The sequence below is a fragment of the Alexandromys fortis genome, unplaced genomic scaffold, assembly GCF_014885135.2.
Source record: "Alexandromys fortis isolate MF-2015 unplaced genomic scaffold, M_Fortis_MF-2015_v1.1 scaffold_103, whole genome shotgun sequence".
Taxonomy (NCBI): Eukaryota; Metazoa; Chordata; class Mammalia; order Rodentia; family Cricetidae; genus Alexandromys; species Alexandromys fortis.
Window position 1 is genome coordinate 3,515,846 of NW_026067978.1, and position 14,919 is coordinate 3,530,764.

The 14,919-nt window shown below is 51.8% G+C and overlaps 2 protein-coding genes across 16 annotated transcripts in view; one reads left to right on the top strand and one right to left on the bottom strand.

Annotated features, from left to right (window-relative positions):
• Positions 1-1,544: 1,544 nt before the first annotated feature.
• Gpx3 (glutathione peroxidase 3) lies at positions 1,545-9,474 on the top strand. The gene is made up of 5 exons (XM_050157752.1): positions 1,545-1,712; positions 6,094-6,247; positions 7,616-7,733; positions 8,083-8,182; positions 8,493-9,474. The coding sequence occupies exons 1-5, from the start codon at positions 1,626-1,628 to the stop codon at positions 8,712-8,714; spliced, it is 681 nt and encodes a 226-aa protein (XP_050013709.1). The 5' UTR covers positions 1,545-1,625; the 3' UTR covers positions 8,715-9,474.
• A 436-nt stretch (positions 9,475-9,910) lies between these two features.
• Positions 9,911-14,919, bottom strand: part of Tnip1 (TNFAIP3 interacting protein 1) — a 48,469-nt gene continuing 43,460 nt past the window's right edge. For 12 of the 15 annotated variants that reach the window (XM_050157738.1, XM_050157749.1, XM_050157747.1 and 9 more), the window contains 2 exons: positions 14,276-14,366; positions 9,911-10,658 (listed from right to left, as the gene is read on the bottom strand). In XM_050157738.1, the coding sequence (XP_050013695.1) occupies positions 10,624-10,658; positions 14,276-14,366 (126 nt within the window). In that variant the 3' untranslated portion in view covers positions 9,911-10,623. Of the gene's footprint in view, positions 10,659-14,275; positions 14,384-14,919 lie in introns of all 15 variants that reach the window. The other 3 variants (XM_050157742.1, XM_050157743.1, XM_050157744.1) reach the window with 3 other exon arrangements.

Consider the following 14,919-nt stretch of genomic DNA (forward strand, 5'->3'; position numbering starts at 1 on the left):
GAGTGACACCGACGAGAGACCGGTTTCCGGTACCTTCTTTGCCATGGATTTGCTGTGGGAATTTTCATAAAAGACTCCAGTGTTACTAGGCCTCAGGGACTTAAGGTTTTAGAACAGTGACACTAATTGAGACCCTACTGTGTTAGCCACAGTCACATGCCTCCATGTGTTATGAGGTTTTTCTAGCTTCCAAGTTCTTTATACTTCAACACGATGAATTTATGACCTGTATATTTGTTTGTTTGTTTATTACTGTGCTAGAGGTCAGAGGGCAACTTTCAGAAATGGGTCCCTTCCTTCCACCCTCTGTTCTGTGGCTTAAACTCAAGTCATTAGGTTTGTAGAGCCAGGGCTTCTACCTCTTGAGACTCGTCACTGGCCCCACCGTGAGGTGTGAGGAAAGCTTTGTGAATGCAGAAAACACCCGCCAAATTCCACGTGTCACAGTCACTTCCGAATCACGGTAAAAGCATAGTACCGAGAGGTGTTTCTGGGCCAGAGAATTTCCAGAAGGCACCCAGTCCTAGTACTCACATGACCAAAACCGAGATCAGGTGTCTTAGGATCCCGTCTGCACCTTGTCTGAAGGCAGAGGCTCAGCAGGCCTTGGAGACTCCAGCACTGTGGTTCTGATGTGCAGTCCTCGGGCTCTCTTCCCGACTGCAGGAATCTGTCAAGCTAACAGCTTCCCCGCCCACTGTGGTAGCAAGGCAGGAAGCACCGATTCCCTCTTGTAGCCTGATGAAACCTGAAAGCCCCTATCTAGAGCTGCCTGGCCTGACCTTATATGAAAGCACAAATTTAATGATTGATTCAACAAATATTATACACCTGTTGTGTACCTTAAGGGTTAGGAACCAATTCCATCATGACAGTTCGGGAAACAGAGGCTCAGAGAGGGAAAATAATGAGTTTAGGACCACAGAGATGAACACATAGTTTTCAACGTGTAATTAAAAGGAGGGGGTATTATCTGGTTCCCATCCACCTGATTGTCTATCCATAACTTAACCAAAGAGAAGGCTGCATTCAAAACCCATCACACATTCCTCTCGTTTGCTAGGAATTGATGGAGCTATGACCTCACGCATGTCCTCCTTGATGTGTGTGGTCAAGTACTAAACCACTGAGCTACATTCTCCAGTTGCTCCCGGGTCCCACTCTGTAGCTACGGTTGGTCTGGAACCTGTGCAATCCTCCTGCTTCAGCTTTTTGGATTCTGGGATTAGAGGCGTGTGCCTCTACACCTGGCTCACACATTGCTTCTTCTGCACTAAATGGGTCTGATGTTCTTTTAAGTTCTCCGTGCCCAGGGCAGGGTCCCTGATTTTTAGAGGCTGGGGAGAGAGCTGCATCCCGGGTGTTGTCTGGAGTCGTGGCCACGCCCATCTCTAGTTCTTCCCTGGCAGCTGACTCCCTTCACTCCGCTGTCACCCGGGCCTGGGAGAGAGGGAGGAAAACGGGGCGGGAATGTCTCGTTTCTTGAAATACCAGCCGCATTGCCATTGGCTAGGAAGACCCCGGCGTAGCTGCGGATTGGCTACCGATGAGGGCTTGAAAGGTGGCTGAGCGTCTCGGACACCTCAGACGGACGGTGGTCATCCCGAGAGGCGTCCCAGCTCGCCATGGCTCTACTCCTTCGGGCATCGTGCCTTCTGTCCCTTCTCCTGGCCGGGTTCGTTCCGCCGGGCCGGGGACAAGAGAAGTCCAAGGTGAGTGAACCTCCAGGGCGCAAGACGAGTTCACTGCGCCCAGGTGTCCACCGCGCCGCAGAGAGAGCCACCGCTTCCCCAGAGGCACCGGGTGCCCCCACCTTGCCCTGCCGCGGCGACCCCGCTCTGCGACCCTCACTCTCTGCACCTTTCCATCAAACCCAGACCCGCGTGCTTCAGTGGGCAGAACGAACCCGGGAGGACAGTCTTGCCTGAGTTCATATGTTCTCCACTGTCATCTCGGTGTCGCCACATTCAGTGGGTTTTGAAGAGGATGTGGGTTCCTGCCCCTCTTCCCATACCCCGCAGGCAGGAAGAGAGTGCAACTGATGGCCATTCTGAAAAATTGCTGGGGGTAGAGAGGTGGGCTGAGAGCCTCTTCACTCATCCCAGGGCACTGGAGACAGAGATCTGCCACAGGAAGAGTTTTGGCTTGGAGGCACATCCCTTTCTGGGCCTCAGTTTCTCCATCAGCAGGGTACAGCTGGAGAGGAGAGAGGATGATTGGAAGGCTATGGAACCCTCTAGTTGCCCTCCCTATTCACAGCTCACGGGTCAGTCACATAGCAATCACAGTTGCTAGAAAAGCCAAGCCAGGCCAGGCAGAGTCTTCTGGAGCTCCAACTATGCTGGTTGAGGTGTGGCACCCTGAGTGGGAGTGGGGATGGGGAGGCTGAAGGCAGACGTCATGGCATGCTTATCTCCTTGGTCAGGCCTGGGTGGGCTCTGCAGACCTCTCTCCTTCCCTCGGGTGAGGAGGCAGAAAGCAGTAGAGCCAGACCCAAGGAAAGAGAGATGTCTTCAATCTCTGTCTGTCTGTCGGTCTGTCTTGCTTTTGGGGTTCTAAAATCCCCTGGGTCTTCATTCTAAGATCTTGTAAAGTCTGCAATGCTGTTTCCAGATTCTGTCCACCTCCTTGGTTTGTTGTTTATTATTTATTTATTTTTGGTTTTTCGAGACAGGGTTTCTCTGTAGCTTTGGAGCCTGTCCTGGAACTTGCTCTGTAGACCAGCTGGCCTCAAACTCACAGAGATCTGCCTTCCTCTGCCTCCCGAGTGCTGGGATTAAAGGCCTACGCCACCACTATCCAGTATCTGCCCACCCTTAGACAGTTCCAAGAGTGGTTCCTGTTTTTAAAGCCCTTTCTGCCCTCAGCTCCTTAGTCTAAACAGATGGGGTACTTGTAGAGCCTTCGATTTTCTCTCCAGCCCTATTCCTGGGCACCAGCTCAGTAGTCATTTTCTAGGACAGAGACGGAACGGAGTTCAAGATTAGGATATGGAGTACAGGTGGGGTGGACTGGGCCACAGCCCTGTGCCTCAGTGTGGGAATAGCTTGGGGTGGGTTGAAACCTGTCCTAAGGAGGCTGCAGGTAAGTACATGGGCCATGATACTCATCACAGCCTTTTGCTGCCTGTCCATGGAACCAGGGCGAGATGGGTGAGTTCAGATAGAAGAGAGAGAATGGTCTAGAAAAGTCTTAGGGTGAGGTGTGATCTTATCTCACAACTAGCCGAGCTTGTGGCTCATGACAGCCCAGGCATGCCCATCTGGCCTCCTAGGTCCTTAGAGTTAACATGCCACCACTCTGGCTTCTGGGATGCAACCGCTTGCCTTGGCCCAACTTCAGGGAGGGACATGTGCAGACCCAAGGTGACACAGCCATAGGAAGATGTCCTCTTGACTAAGAAGGAGGGAGCGACAAGAGGGGACGTCCTCTGTCTGGTCCAGCTCACAGCTGCAAAAGGCTTTGCAGAGCTGTAGACCAACAGCTGCTGACGTGGGAGCCTAGTAACCGCTGGTTTCTAGGTGACTGCATGAGGCAGAGAGCATCATGGGACCATAGGCTGACGTCAAGGCTGAAGGGCCTTAAGTGGCCCTGAATCCCACTTCATCTTATAGCAGACAGGCTGGAATCCTGAGAGGGGAGGGGCGTGGGCACACATTGCCAGAGGCACAGCTGAGCCCAGTGCAGGTCTCCTGTGTCTCGGACCTGTCATGTCCACAGCATCACACCGAGGGGTGTGAGAAGACGGAGGAGGGGAAGGCATGGAGCAGCAGTCCTGGGCAGTCATGTGCCTGGCTCAGTGTCACCCTTCTGGTGTCCTCAGTACTCTTTTCTGGTCCCCCTGGTGGAGGAACAGGCTTTGGTGGGGACTGAGTTGGTGAGTGTTGTCTATGGCTCACTCACCACAGACGAGCCCCATTCCTCCCCCCCCCCCCCATAGAAAGCACAGCAGTTGTCGCTCTTCATTTCTTAGGGCAGCTAGCAAACATCTAAGACGGTTCATTACTATGACGGAGGAGCCTCACAGGCTCTTGGCCCTTGCTGCGGGCACCGTAAGATCCATGCCCTTCTGACCCAAGCCTGTTCTGATCTGCTAACAGTTTTCTGAAAATCATTTCAAGTGCTGGGGAGACGGCTCAGTGAGTAAAATCATTGCCATGAAAGCAAGGACCTGAGTTCAAATCCCCACATATGTGCCAACAATGGGGGGACTGGGTGGGAGTAGAGACAGGCAGATCCAGGAGCTCACTGGCCAGCCCAGCCAAACAGTGAGCCAAGTTGGAGAGGGCCAGCGACATAGCTTAGTGAGTAAGTCAAACTTGATGAGCTGAGTTTGATTCCTGGGAGTCACATGGTAGGAATGAACTGACTCCTGCAAACTGGCCTCTGACCTCCACATGGATGCTATGGCTTCCTCCCCCAAAGAAGTGAATAGATGGAATGATAGAATTTAACGGAGAAAGTCTCACAGTTCTCTCCTTTGGCTTCTACATGCTCCTGCGCAGCCAAACAAAACAAAACAACAAAAACACACCTCGGGAGGCAGCTGGGATAATCCTCTTATACTGATGCCCAAAGAATTAAAGTAAATAAGTAAAAATAAATAAGTTAATTAAAAAAAAAATCAAGTGGCTTGCTCAGTGCCACACAAGCAGTGAAGACAACATCTAATTCAAGAGGCTCCCCGTGTTCCTTCCACCCAAAGTTATTGGAGAAGCTGGACCACCTATCGTTTCAAAACTCCAGTATTCAGTCATCCCCTGGGATTTTCTCCTCACCACTGAGATGCAGCATGGGGTGATGTGAGGGAAGAGGGACAACAGGCAGGGAGGCAGCAGGGGTCGTATCCTGCTCTGCTGGTATTGTGTTATTCTTGCTGAGACAGGATGTCCCTGCGTAGTTCAGGTTGGTCCTGAACTCTCCATATCCTGCTTCTGCTCCCGTGCTGGCATTACTGATGCCATCCCCAAGCCTAGGGCTGTTTGCCTCTTAGGGTGGAAGTGATCCCAGCTGGGGCTTCAGAAGCCTGGAGCAGGGCTCTCCAGACGAGCACTCAGTCCAAGACTCAGTCACGGGACCTGGAATATTAGACTCACAGAGAGCAGGGACGTCGCACCACAGCCCGGAGAGCTGGTTGGCTGTCTGGGACCATCCTCAAAGGCAGCCAGATTCACCCAGTGACTTCATGACAGAGGCACTCGGTGGCATCCCACGAGCGGTTCCCCACCCTGCTGCCTGCATAGCTCCTTCACCCATTCAGGCTGAGGACCTTGCTTTTGCAGCAAGGGGAAGAGGGGGGTGATCTTCCTTTCCTATGTGGCCCTCCCAGCTACTGAACCAACGACCTGTCCGACAACAAACCCTGTTGTCTGTGTTGGGGGTGAGGTGGGGTCAGGGTAACATCGTGTTGATTGGCAGTGGGTCTCTTCCCTTCTCTCTGGGTTGAAAATGGCTAGTTGAGGGCAAAGTGACGGTTGGGGATAGCACTGATCCGGTGGCAGGGCTCCTCCCCTCGTTTTCCTGGATGGGGCAGACTGGAGTGGCAGCTGCACAGACAGGAGGGTGTATGGCTATCATCATACCGCTCATCTCTGCAGACCGTTCTCCCTCACACTGTGGCCCTCATGACAAACCTTTCCCTACCCCTGGATCCTGGTCTCAGGGCCCTGCTTTCTCACCTCATCCTTCCAGTCCTCCAGACTGGGAGCCTCTGACTCACTCCACCCTGACACATCCTTTCTGTCCAGCGTCTCCTTCCCAGTTACCTAGCACAGGCCTCCTCCTATTTGCCTGGACTATTCCAGAAGCCACGGTGACTCTGCCTCTCGTTCCAGCCCAACTGCCTATGAAATACCGATGTTAAGTATTGCTAACCTCAGGGTTCCACAGCAGTCAAGGAGTGCCCAAGGCAAATACTAAGTGTTTATTAGTGAACGGGAGGCCTCAGTTTTAATCCAGGTCCAGGTTTTATGGTCCTGGGTAAGTCATTCTCTTCCTGGTACGTATCATCTGTTTCTGGAAGGTGGAGAAATGTCTGCCTCCTAACTGTCTCCGCTCTAATTGTTCCCTGGTGTCCATCTTTTTCTCTTCCAGACAGACTGCCATAAAGGTGTGAGTGGTACCATCTACGAGTACGGGGCCCTCACCATTGACGGGGAAGAATACATCCCTTTTAAGCAATATGCAGGAAAATACGTCCTCTTTGTCAACGTTGCCAGTTACTGAGGTCTAACAGACCAGTACCTTGGTAAGAGCTCCCTCATGCCTTCACTCACTGCTTAATTGGGGGCTGATTCTGTCACTTAGGTACACTTATTTTTTTAACGATTTATTTATTTTATGTACGAGTGCCCTATCTGCATGTACAACTTTACGCCAGAAGAGGGCATCAGATCTCACTAGAGATGGCCCTGTGGTTGCTGGGAATTGAACTCGGAACCTCTAGAATAGTAGCCAATGCTCTTAACTGCTGAGTTAAGTCATCTATCCAGCCCCTTGGGTATACTTTAATCCCACGAGGTGGAAGGGGAAATGGGTGATGGAGACTGAGAGGCTGAAGTCTATATCCCAGCTCCACTACATTTCATATTTTCTGCATTTCATAATTATATAAGGCTGAGGCCTGATGGAGTATTCTAGGAAGCTTCCAACTACCCGGGCTGTGCACTTTCTTGCTTTCCTTGACTGGAGTAAGAAATGGTGGCTGCAGCTCATGCTGGCTGCGAATGCTTCTCTCCCTACGGTCTCTTCCGTGTGGGCCCTTCTCTTAGCTCCGCTCTGGAAGTTGAAAAGGACAGGATGTGCTGGCCGCAACCAATAGTCCATTTTGTTTGTTTGTTTGTTTGTTTTTGGCTCGTTTTTGAGACAGGATTTCTCTACATAGCCCTGGCCCTTTTGAAATTCAATCCGTAGACTAGGCTGGCCTTCAACTGCTGGGAATAAAGGCATGCACCACCACACCCGGTTCAACAGTTCATTCTTAAGCAAACCTTCAAAAAGTCTAGCTCAGCCCTCCTCTGAACTCAGTACACAGGAAAGGGCATCTAGGTCTCAGCCTGTGTAAACAACTAGGGCCATAAGGCTGGCGATGGCTGAACTCCGTGTCTGACTGCAGCTCAGCCTCCTTAGGTCAGTTTCCTCTGTCCTTTCTTCTCAGTGAGGACAGGCAGAACCAAGGGAACAATCAGGCCAAAGCTCGATGGTTCTTGGGGCGATGTTTTGGAGTCAAGCAGAGCCTGGCTACCGGGCTTGCACTTGCAGGAGAGTTCCTGGATCTGCAGGCAGGGTGTGTGGTCCCGCGGCTCTGTACCCCATGCTTTTGTCCAGTCCTTGGACAGTGCAATGCTTCTCTGAAGAGACGGGCTAGGGCCTCTCTGGGCTCCTGAATTTCCCGATGGGAGGGATTGTGAATCCTGACAGCACCACCCCCCTGCGCGAGCCCTCAGCCGAGGGACCCAGGCAGTGACCCTGAGGCTACTGACTCTCCCCCTAAACCTCACTGTCCCCACACTGGAGTCAGGACAGGACTCACTGGGTCCCGGGTCTGAAGGGTGGGTGGCGAGTGGGCGATGAGGCGGGCTCTTCACTGTTCTTGCTCTCTCTCTCCCTGGCCAAGAACTGAATGCACTACAAGAAGAGCTCGGCCCGTTCGGTCTGGTCATCCTGGGCTTCCCCAGCAATCAATTTGGCAAACAGGAGCCGGGTGAGAACTCGGAGATCCTACCCAGTCTCAAGTGAGTTCTTGTGGTTGGAGATGGTGGCCTCTATGGGCAGAGGAGTGGGAGGCTGCAGGGGTTGTTGTTGACTGTCTCCATGCCGGCCACTCAGTCACTTGCTCCCCCATGCCCATCCCAGGATGGGGCTTCATGGCGTGAGGGTGAGGGGACAGGAAACAGAACCGCTTGGGAGTCCTAAGGTATGTTGGGTGGTGCAGAGAAGGAACTGAGATGGCAAATACACACTGGGCCTGTGGGTGTCCAAGTAAAGAGCTGCCACTGGATAAAAGGGACTCCCAGCTCTCCGTCCCCTCAGTCCCTTCGCCATGTGTGGCTCCTTTGGACCCACTAAGAACATTCCTCGCAGGTATGTCCGACCAGGTGGGGGCTTTGTCCCTAACTTCCAGCTCTTTGAGAAAGGAGATGTGAACGGGGAGAAAGAACAGAAGGTCTACACTTTCCTGAAGGTGAGTGTGGGTAATCTGGGGGGACCTCCCCCCAGCTATTCAGGCCGCACCCCACGCATCTCAGCCCCCAGGGATGTCCTGGCCCTGGTCTAGTACTCCCATAAGAGGGCTTGGCAGACTCTGTGGTCCCTCAGCCTACTGTGCAGCAAAGGCCCGCGGGGGGCATCTGAGGGGCAGTCACTGCAGAGATGGGCAGTTGAGCATTCTTGCTCTCAAACTGGGGCCCTTCCTTAAGTTTTCTCCCAGGAAGGTTGAGGGGCAATCAGGAGGGGCCTCAAAACAGGCTGACACCCCTCTCACCCTGCACTAGAACTCCTGCCCTCCTACTGCGGAGCTCCTGGGCTCACCTAGCCGCCTCTTCTGGGAACCCATGAAGATCCATGACATCCGCTGGAACTTTGAGAAGTTTCTGGTAGGGCCGGACGGCAAACCTATTATGCGCTGGTACCACCGGACTACAGTCAGCAATGTCAAGATGGATATCCTGTCCTACATGAGGCAGCAGGCAGCCCTGGGGGCCAGATGGAAGTAACTGATGCCCCTTCCCAACCTCTATCCCCTGTCCATCATGCAAGGGCTGGAGAGGGGCTCTTCAGGAAGGAACCCACTTTCCCAATCATTCTACACCTGCCCCAGGCCCCCTTTCTTATTACATACAAGACAAACCTGGCACGACTATGTGTCTGTACTACTGTGCACACATGTGACAATTGTGCCCATGTGTGCATGGCTACACAGCCACCTGTCTGCCTGCCTGATACCCAGGCATGGACCAGCTGTGCTCACAGCTTGGTACTGGGGAACTATACCTTCATATTTTTTCCCGCTTTCTGTTCCAAATGAACCCAGTGGAAACACCAGTTCTAGGTCCAACAGTCCTTCTCAAACCTGGACATCACCTTTGGGGCCAGCGTCTCCCACATGCCCATACTTAAGTCCCCGTCCACATCTGGGTTCACTACACTGCCAGCCTCTTTCATCTTTCCTGAAGGGCCCTTCCGAGTCCCCATCCCCACCCTATAGTGTTCCTGAGAACAGCAAAGGCAACTGTGAGTGTGATGGCCATGTACCCCAAGTCAGAGGTGGTATCTCCATGAAGGAGGGGCCCGAAGCCCTTCTGGGCGGGCCTCCCCTGAACCTGTTTGTGGGGCCAGCCCTTAGTGCATTCAGGCTTAGGCTCCCAGGCAGGGATCCTACCCCTGCTCCTCTGGAAGACATGCTGTCCTCTCACTTTGTCCACTGGCATCTCTCACACCCCATCTGCCCAGTAAAGGCCTTTCTGCAGCAGCTCAGCTTCCCTGTGGTGGCTTCCTGGCATGGGAGGTGGGGACTGGGGATAGAAACGGGGAGGGGGAAGGAAGGAGAAATAAGGTGTGTAGAGTGTGCACTGGAGCCCGTGACTTGGCGTCTATTTAGGCCCACACTGCAGCCCTTGTCCAGCTAGCTACTGGAGTCTATAACCGAGTTCACATCAGCTCAGTCTCACCCACCTTCCTCAGGAAATGGAGGGCTCAGAAGGTATCATTTCTGAAGGGCAGGAACTAAGGCTCGCCCCAGCCCCAAGTCCTCTAATCCCCTGCCCAGGATCTCCCCTCCCTCCACCCTTGGGTGCTCCTAAGATGTTAGCAACACTCTCAGGGGTATGTAGGAAAGGAATTCTGAAGGAGGAACCAGAACCAGCATTCCTGTTGGCCGTGAGGGCATGGAAAAACTACCAGTCACAAAATGTTGATCCTCAAGTTGGATTTATGTCCAAGATTTGTGCAAACAGCCGCCTAGCAACAGACAGCTACCTTAATACAGACCTCTGGCACCATGAACATCTAACTGGTGGCCTGAGGGCAGCTTCAGGCAGACATGATGGTGTGGCCTTCATCCCAGATGATGGTGGCTCTCAAGAGGCTGCCATGGCTGCAGTGGAGAGCACGCTGACACCAGAACATCCCATGGTTCTCTTCTGCAACAGAGCCCCCTTCCCATAACTCCTCACGGAGGGGTACAGAGAGGGCATGGGGCAGGTCCAGCTACTGAGCTTGAAGCAAAAAGTACACATGCACATGAACTGGGCGTGGTCTCCGAAGAGCCTGGAACCAGTTCTTCGAGGTTCTGAGAGGAAGGAGTCTTCGTTGCACCCCACTTGTAGGATGGATAGCCAGTAGCCTCAGCAAAAAGGGCAGGTCAAAGCCAGGTGAGGCCCCCTCGTCTTGGCGAGAGGCAGGGTGTGTTGAGCTTTTCCTAGTTCCATCCAGACACACCTGGTAGAGGCCTCGTACGTAGTCTCCCTGGTCTTGTAAACAGTTCAAGGCGGGGCTGAGGGTGTGGGTCACCTGTTCATCCCAGTCTCTGGCCAAACAGAATATGACAAGGCCTCTAGTTTCTTGGCAATCTGAGGTCAGCTGGCTCTGCAAGATGAAGGTGGAGCCAAATGACCCAATGCAGTCTCAATGAGGCCCCTCACAGTCATGTTTTGCAGACTCTAAATAAACAAAAGTTTGGAAGCTTTAAGATCACGTGGCCTGCTCAGCCTCAGTCTCACACAGATGCCAACTCAGGCTTCCTCACTAGGGTAAACAAGAGCTAGTTATTGGACGCTCCTGAATGTCAGGATGTCTCTAGGCGCTCATGCAATCTGCACCCAGCCCTGAGGTGCAGGTCATTTGTCACCCCTGCATGAGAGGAGGGGTTTATAATGTGGTGGAGCTGGGATTTGAACTCAGTCCCTCCATCTTCAAATCCCAAAATTAAGTACTGGAAGAAGGGTCAGGCCTGCCTACCATGTCCCCCTCTGCCGTTCATTAAGGCAGGCCCAAATGACTTCAAAGACCCTCTGGGGAAATAATCAGCCAGTCCAATCCCTTCTTCCAAGCACCAAGTTCTCCAGCCCTGCCTGAGTCATCTGTCTGTGACCTCTGCTTGCACTACCTCCTGACTTCTGCACAACAGTGACTTATTCTAGGAAGTACCTCTCCATGGACACGGCCTCCCTATTGCATGAACCCACTTCTCACATGGCCTTGCCGGAGCCCCACAGGTTCAGTGCTTCCTGAACTACAAGCATGTCCCCTGACGAGCTTGTAGCTCCAGGCCCTTTAGCCTCTTTAATGACTTTAATAACTCTGTGGCCAGACGGAGCTTTCCAAAGTTCCAGTCTGGTCAGGTCACTATGCTATGCGACATCCAAGGACTCCACACTACACTCGGGATTCAGACCAGCCCTCCAGCCACACTCTGCAAAGTCCCTACACCTGGAGACCTCTGACATCGTTCACCCAACCTTGCCCGAGCTCTCACACCTCCTTGTTCTTGGCTCCCTCAGATGCTGAAATCAACCACTTTCCTTCATTCTTATTAAAATGCCATGACTAGGATCTTAAGTGTTTTCCAAAAGACATTTAAGAGTTTAGTCACCAGCTAGCCCATGATGCTATCAGGAAAGAACAGTTAGGAGGTAGGGCCCCATGGGGGAAATGAAAGTCACCAGACAAGCATCCTTGAAGGGGATACTGGGACTCCAGCACTTTCTTGTTTCCGGGTGAACATGCCTACTCTGCTATATACTCCCTACTATGAGAGGCCAGCCACCAGAGGCCCAAAGTGACAGGGCCAAGTAACCATGGGATGAAACCTCAGAAATTCTAAGTCAAAACTACATCTTTCCTTTGTGTAAGTAGATTATCTTGGGTGTTTGGGCCCAGGGATGGAAAGCTGAGTAACACTGAAAATTGCTGGCCAAGCAAGCTGCCAACCAAGAAAATTGCTGACCAAGAGAGGGATCAATCACCAGGGAGTCTGATGCAGTTCAGAGCCCCAGAAAGCACCTAGATGGCTGTAAGCAAAAACTAAGTGGGCAACTGTAGTGAGGATTCAGAAGAGCTCAATTCTGACTGGTGTGTGGGCAGTGAGGCCAGGCTCATTACATTTTGGGTAGACATGAAGATCCTACTGGAAATTGGGCCACTTGTATTATGCTCTATCAGGAACCCGTCTGTTTTGTCCATGCCCTGACACTTGTGTGAGGTGGAGCAAATGTCAAGGTCACAAGGCCTCTGCTGACTGCCTTCAGTCAGACTTACTCTAAGTACAGGAGCAAAGGCAGGGCAGACAGACTAAAAAATACTGGAGCTTGGCTAGAAAAGAAGCATCGAGTGTATGCCAAGGAGGACCCTTCAAAAGAAGCAATTTGGGGTGGTTAAAAGCGTGTACTGAGAACCCACATCGAGTGGTTTATAGTCACCTACCGCCCCAGTTCGAGGGGGACCTGACACCTGACTTCCATAGGTGCCAGTACTCACACATACACACACCTACAATTAAAAATAATAAACCTTAACAAAAAAAAAAGCAGCAAAGGACGTTGCCAGAAATAGTAAGAAAGATGTGTTGAGGGTATCTCCATAATAGGAAGACCCCAAGTGAAGTATGGTGACTTCCATCCATAATCCCAGCACTTGGGAAGCAAAGGCAGAAGGATCACTGCAGGTCTGAGTTCAACTGGTTTATTACAGAATCCCAGGCCAGAGGACCTAGACATGTAAAGCCTCTGATTTGAGATGAGAGCACCATGTGTCTTCAGGGAGGCTTCCTAGAGAACTACTTCCAGGGGATTTCTCTGCCATGTTCAGCTCCAACATACTCACAGGCCCTTGACCACTCCAACTGTGACTCAAGCAGGCTCTGGCACAGTTCTAGTTCGCAGTTATGTTGACATTTGTCCACATGATGGTACTTGAGCAGGTATGCATGATGCCAAGTGTTATGGGGTCATGGCTTCCACCCAGATTTCAAAGGAAGGGCTGGGGGTGGGGTCAGGCAGTGTGTGGCAGGATCCACCTTCCGGTGGACAACCCAGACAGGGTAGCAGGTAAACTGTGATGACAGCTAAGCTGTACTTGAGACCCCAGGAATTTAAAGATGCCAGGAGTGTAGAATGTGGATCAGTGGGGAGCCGTGGCAGCAAGCACAGCCAGCCACAGTGACAGCCCAGAACTAGGAGCTCTTGTCTGCTTTTCTGAGTTTTAGTATAACTTTAGTTTGATCTTGTCTATGACACCCTCTCCCGTCTGAAACAGGGTCAGTCACTCTATGATTTGCTCAACACTGTCTACTGTACTGGAAGCATGAAACTTTCTCTTTGGATTTTTGTTTTGAGATAGTCATAGCCCAGGTTAGCTTCAAACTTGCTACGAAGTCAAGCATGACCTTCAACTCCTTCCTGCTCCTTTAGCCTCCACCTCCCAAGTGATGGGAACAGTGTGTGCGTGCCACCATGCCTGTCTCTTTTTGTTTCTGTTAACTTCTCTGAGGTAAGTCTGCATTGAGCCTTAGAGACTGGGCTTTTAAGCAATGTCGTAAGAGTCAAGATCATGGGGACTCTGGGAGATCACCTGCATGCATTGTGAGATGGATGTAAGCCTCAGAGCTAGAGACAGTTGGCCCCAAATGCCTCCGTCACCAGCCTTTGGGAGTGGTAGACCTTTAGGAAGTGGGGGGGGGGGGGAAGTTGGGTCATTACAAGCATGCCCCTGCACAATACAGGTTTCCTAGCTCCCCCCGCTCCCCCTCTGCCATCAGGAGATGAGGAGACCTCTGCTGTGTTCTCCTGCCATGATGCATTAGACAGTCATTGGCTCAAACTGATAGGGCCGAGTACCCAGTGACTCAAATCTGTGAAACCTCGAGCCAAAACCCCAGTCTTTCCTTCTCAGAAGTTGATTGTCTCAGCCATTTTGTCTAGCTAGGATGTCACCGTCTCCACAAAACTTCCTTGACCCTGCTCCAGGTCAGGCCCTTTGACCTCTCTCACAAAACTTGCTCTCTGGGCACTCGAGTGGCACCCATCTGACTATGTGAGTACTAAAATCCACTTCTGCCCCCTGACTAGGATGGGAACATGCCTGCTCCTAGCACAGTACTAGAAAGTGAATGTATGTTCCTACCAATCATTTCTAGTTCCAGTCAGCATCTTTCCTCTCTCAACACTACTTCAGGAAGCTGGGCCTCCATGTCACCAAGCTCACAAAACAACAGCATCTGTAAACTGGGTCAATGTTGGTTGGTGAAAGTCCCTTTTAAAGGGAGGGCGCCCACACTCACCTGGTTCTGCAGGCCTGTCCGGGGGCGGGTCCATCACTTGGGAGGTCGGATTCTGAATCCCTGCACATGGTGGACGCCAGGTGTACTCTGACTGCAACAAGACGGGTGCTTAAGAATTCACAACTGAGTCAGGGGTGGTACACACACCTTTAATCCCAGCACTGCAGAGGCAGGTGGAATTCTGAGTTCAAGGCTAGCCTGATCTACAAAGCGAGTTCCAGGACAGTGAGGGCTATAGAGAAAAACCCTGTCTCTCAGAAATCCAAAACCAAACTAAACCAAACCAAAAGACCAACACCCCCCTCCCCCCAAACCCAGAAAGAATCTACAACCACATTCCAGAGTCAGAGCAGCAGCTACAATCAGAACAGTCCTAAACGCACAGGAGCAAAGTACCAAATCCTAAGGGTCACATCACTCAGCTGAGAAAATGGCCAAGTGGAGCTTTTAGTTCATGCCTCTTTCCTTTTCTTGTTTTCTGAGGAAGAGTCTTACTCTGTAGCCCAGGGTGACCTATATCTCTCTCTGTTGCCCAGGCTGGCCTCAAACTTGTGGGCGTTTCTTCCCTTAGGTGTGCTGGGATTACATGAGCCAATCTAGCTTGATCAACCTTTTTTTTCTTTTTCTCCTTTTTTTTTTTTTTG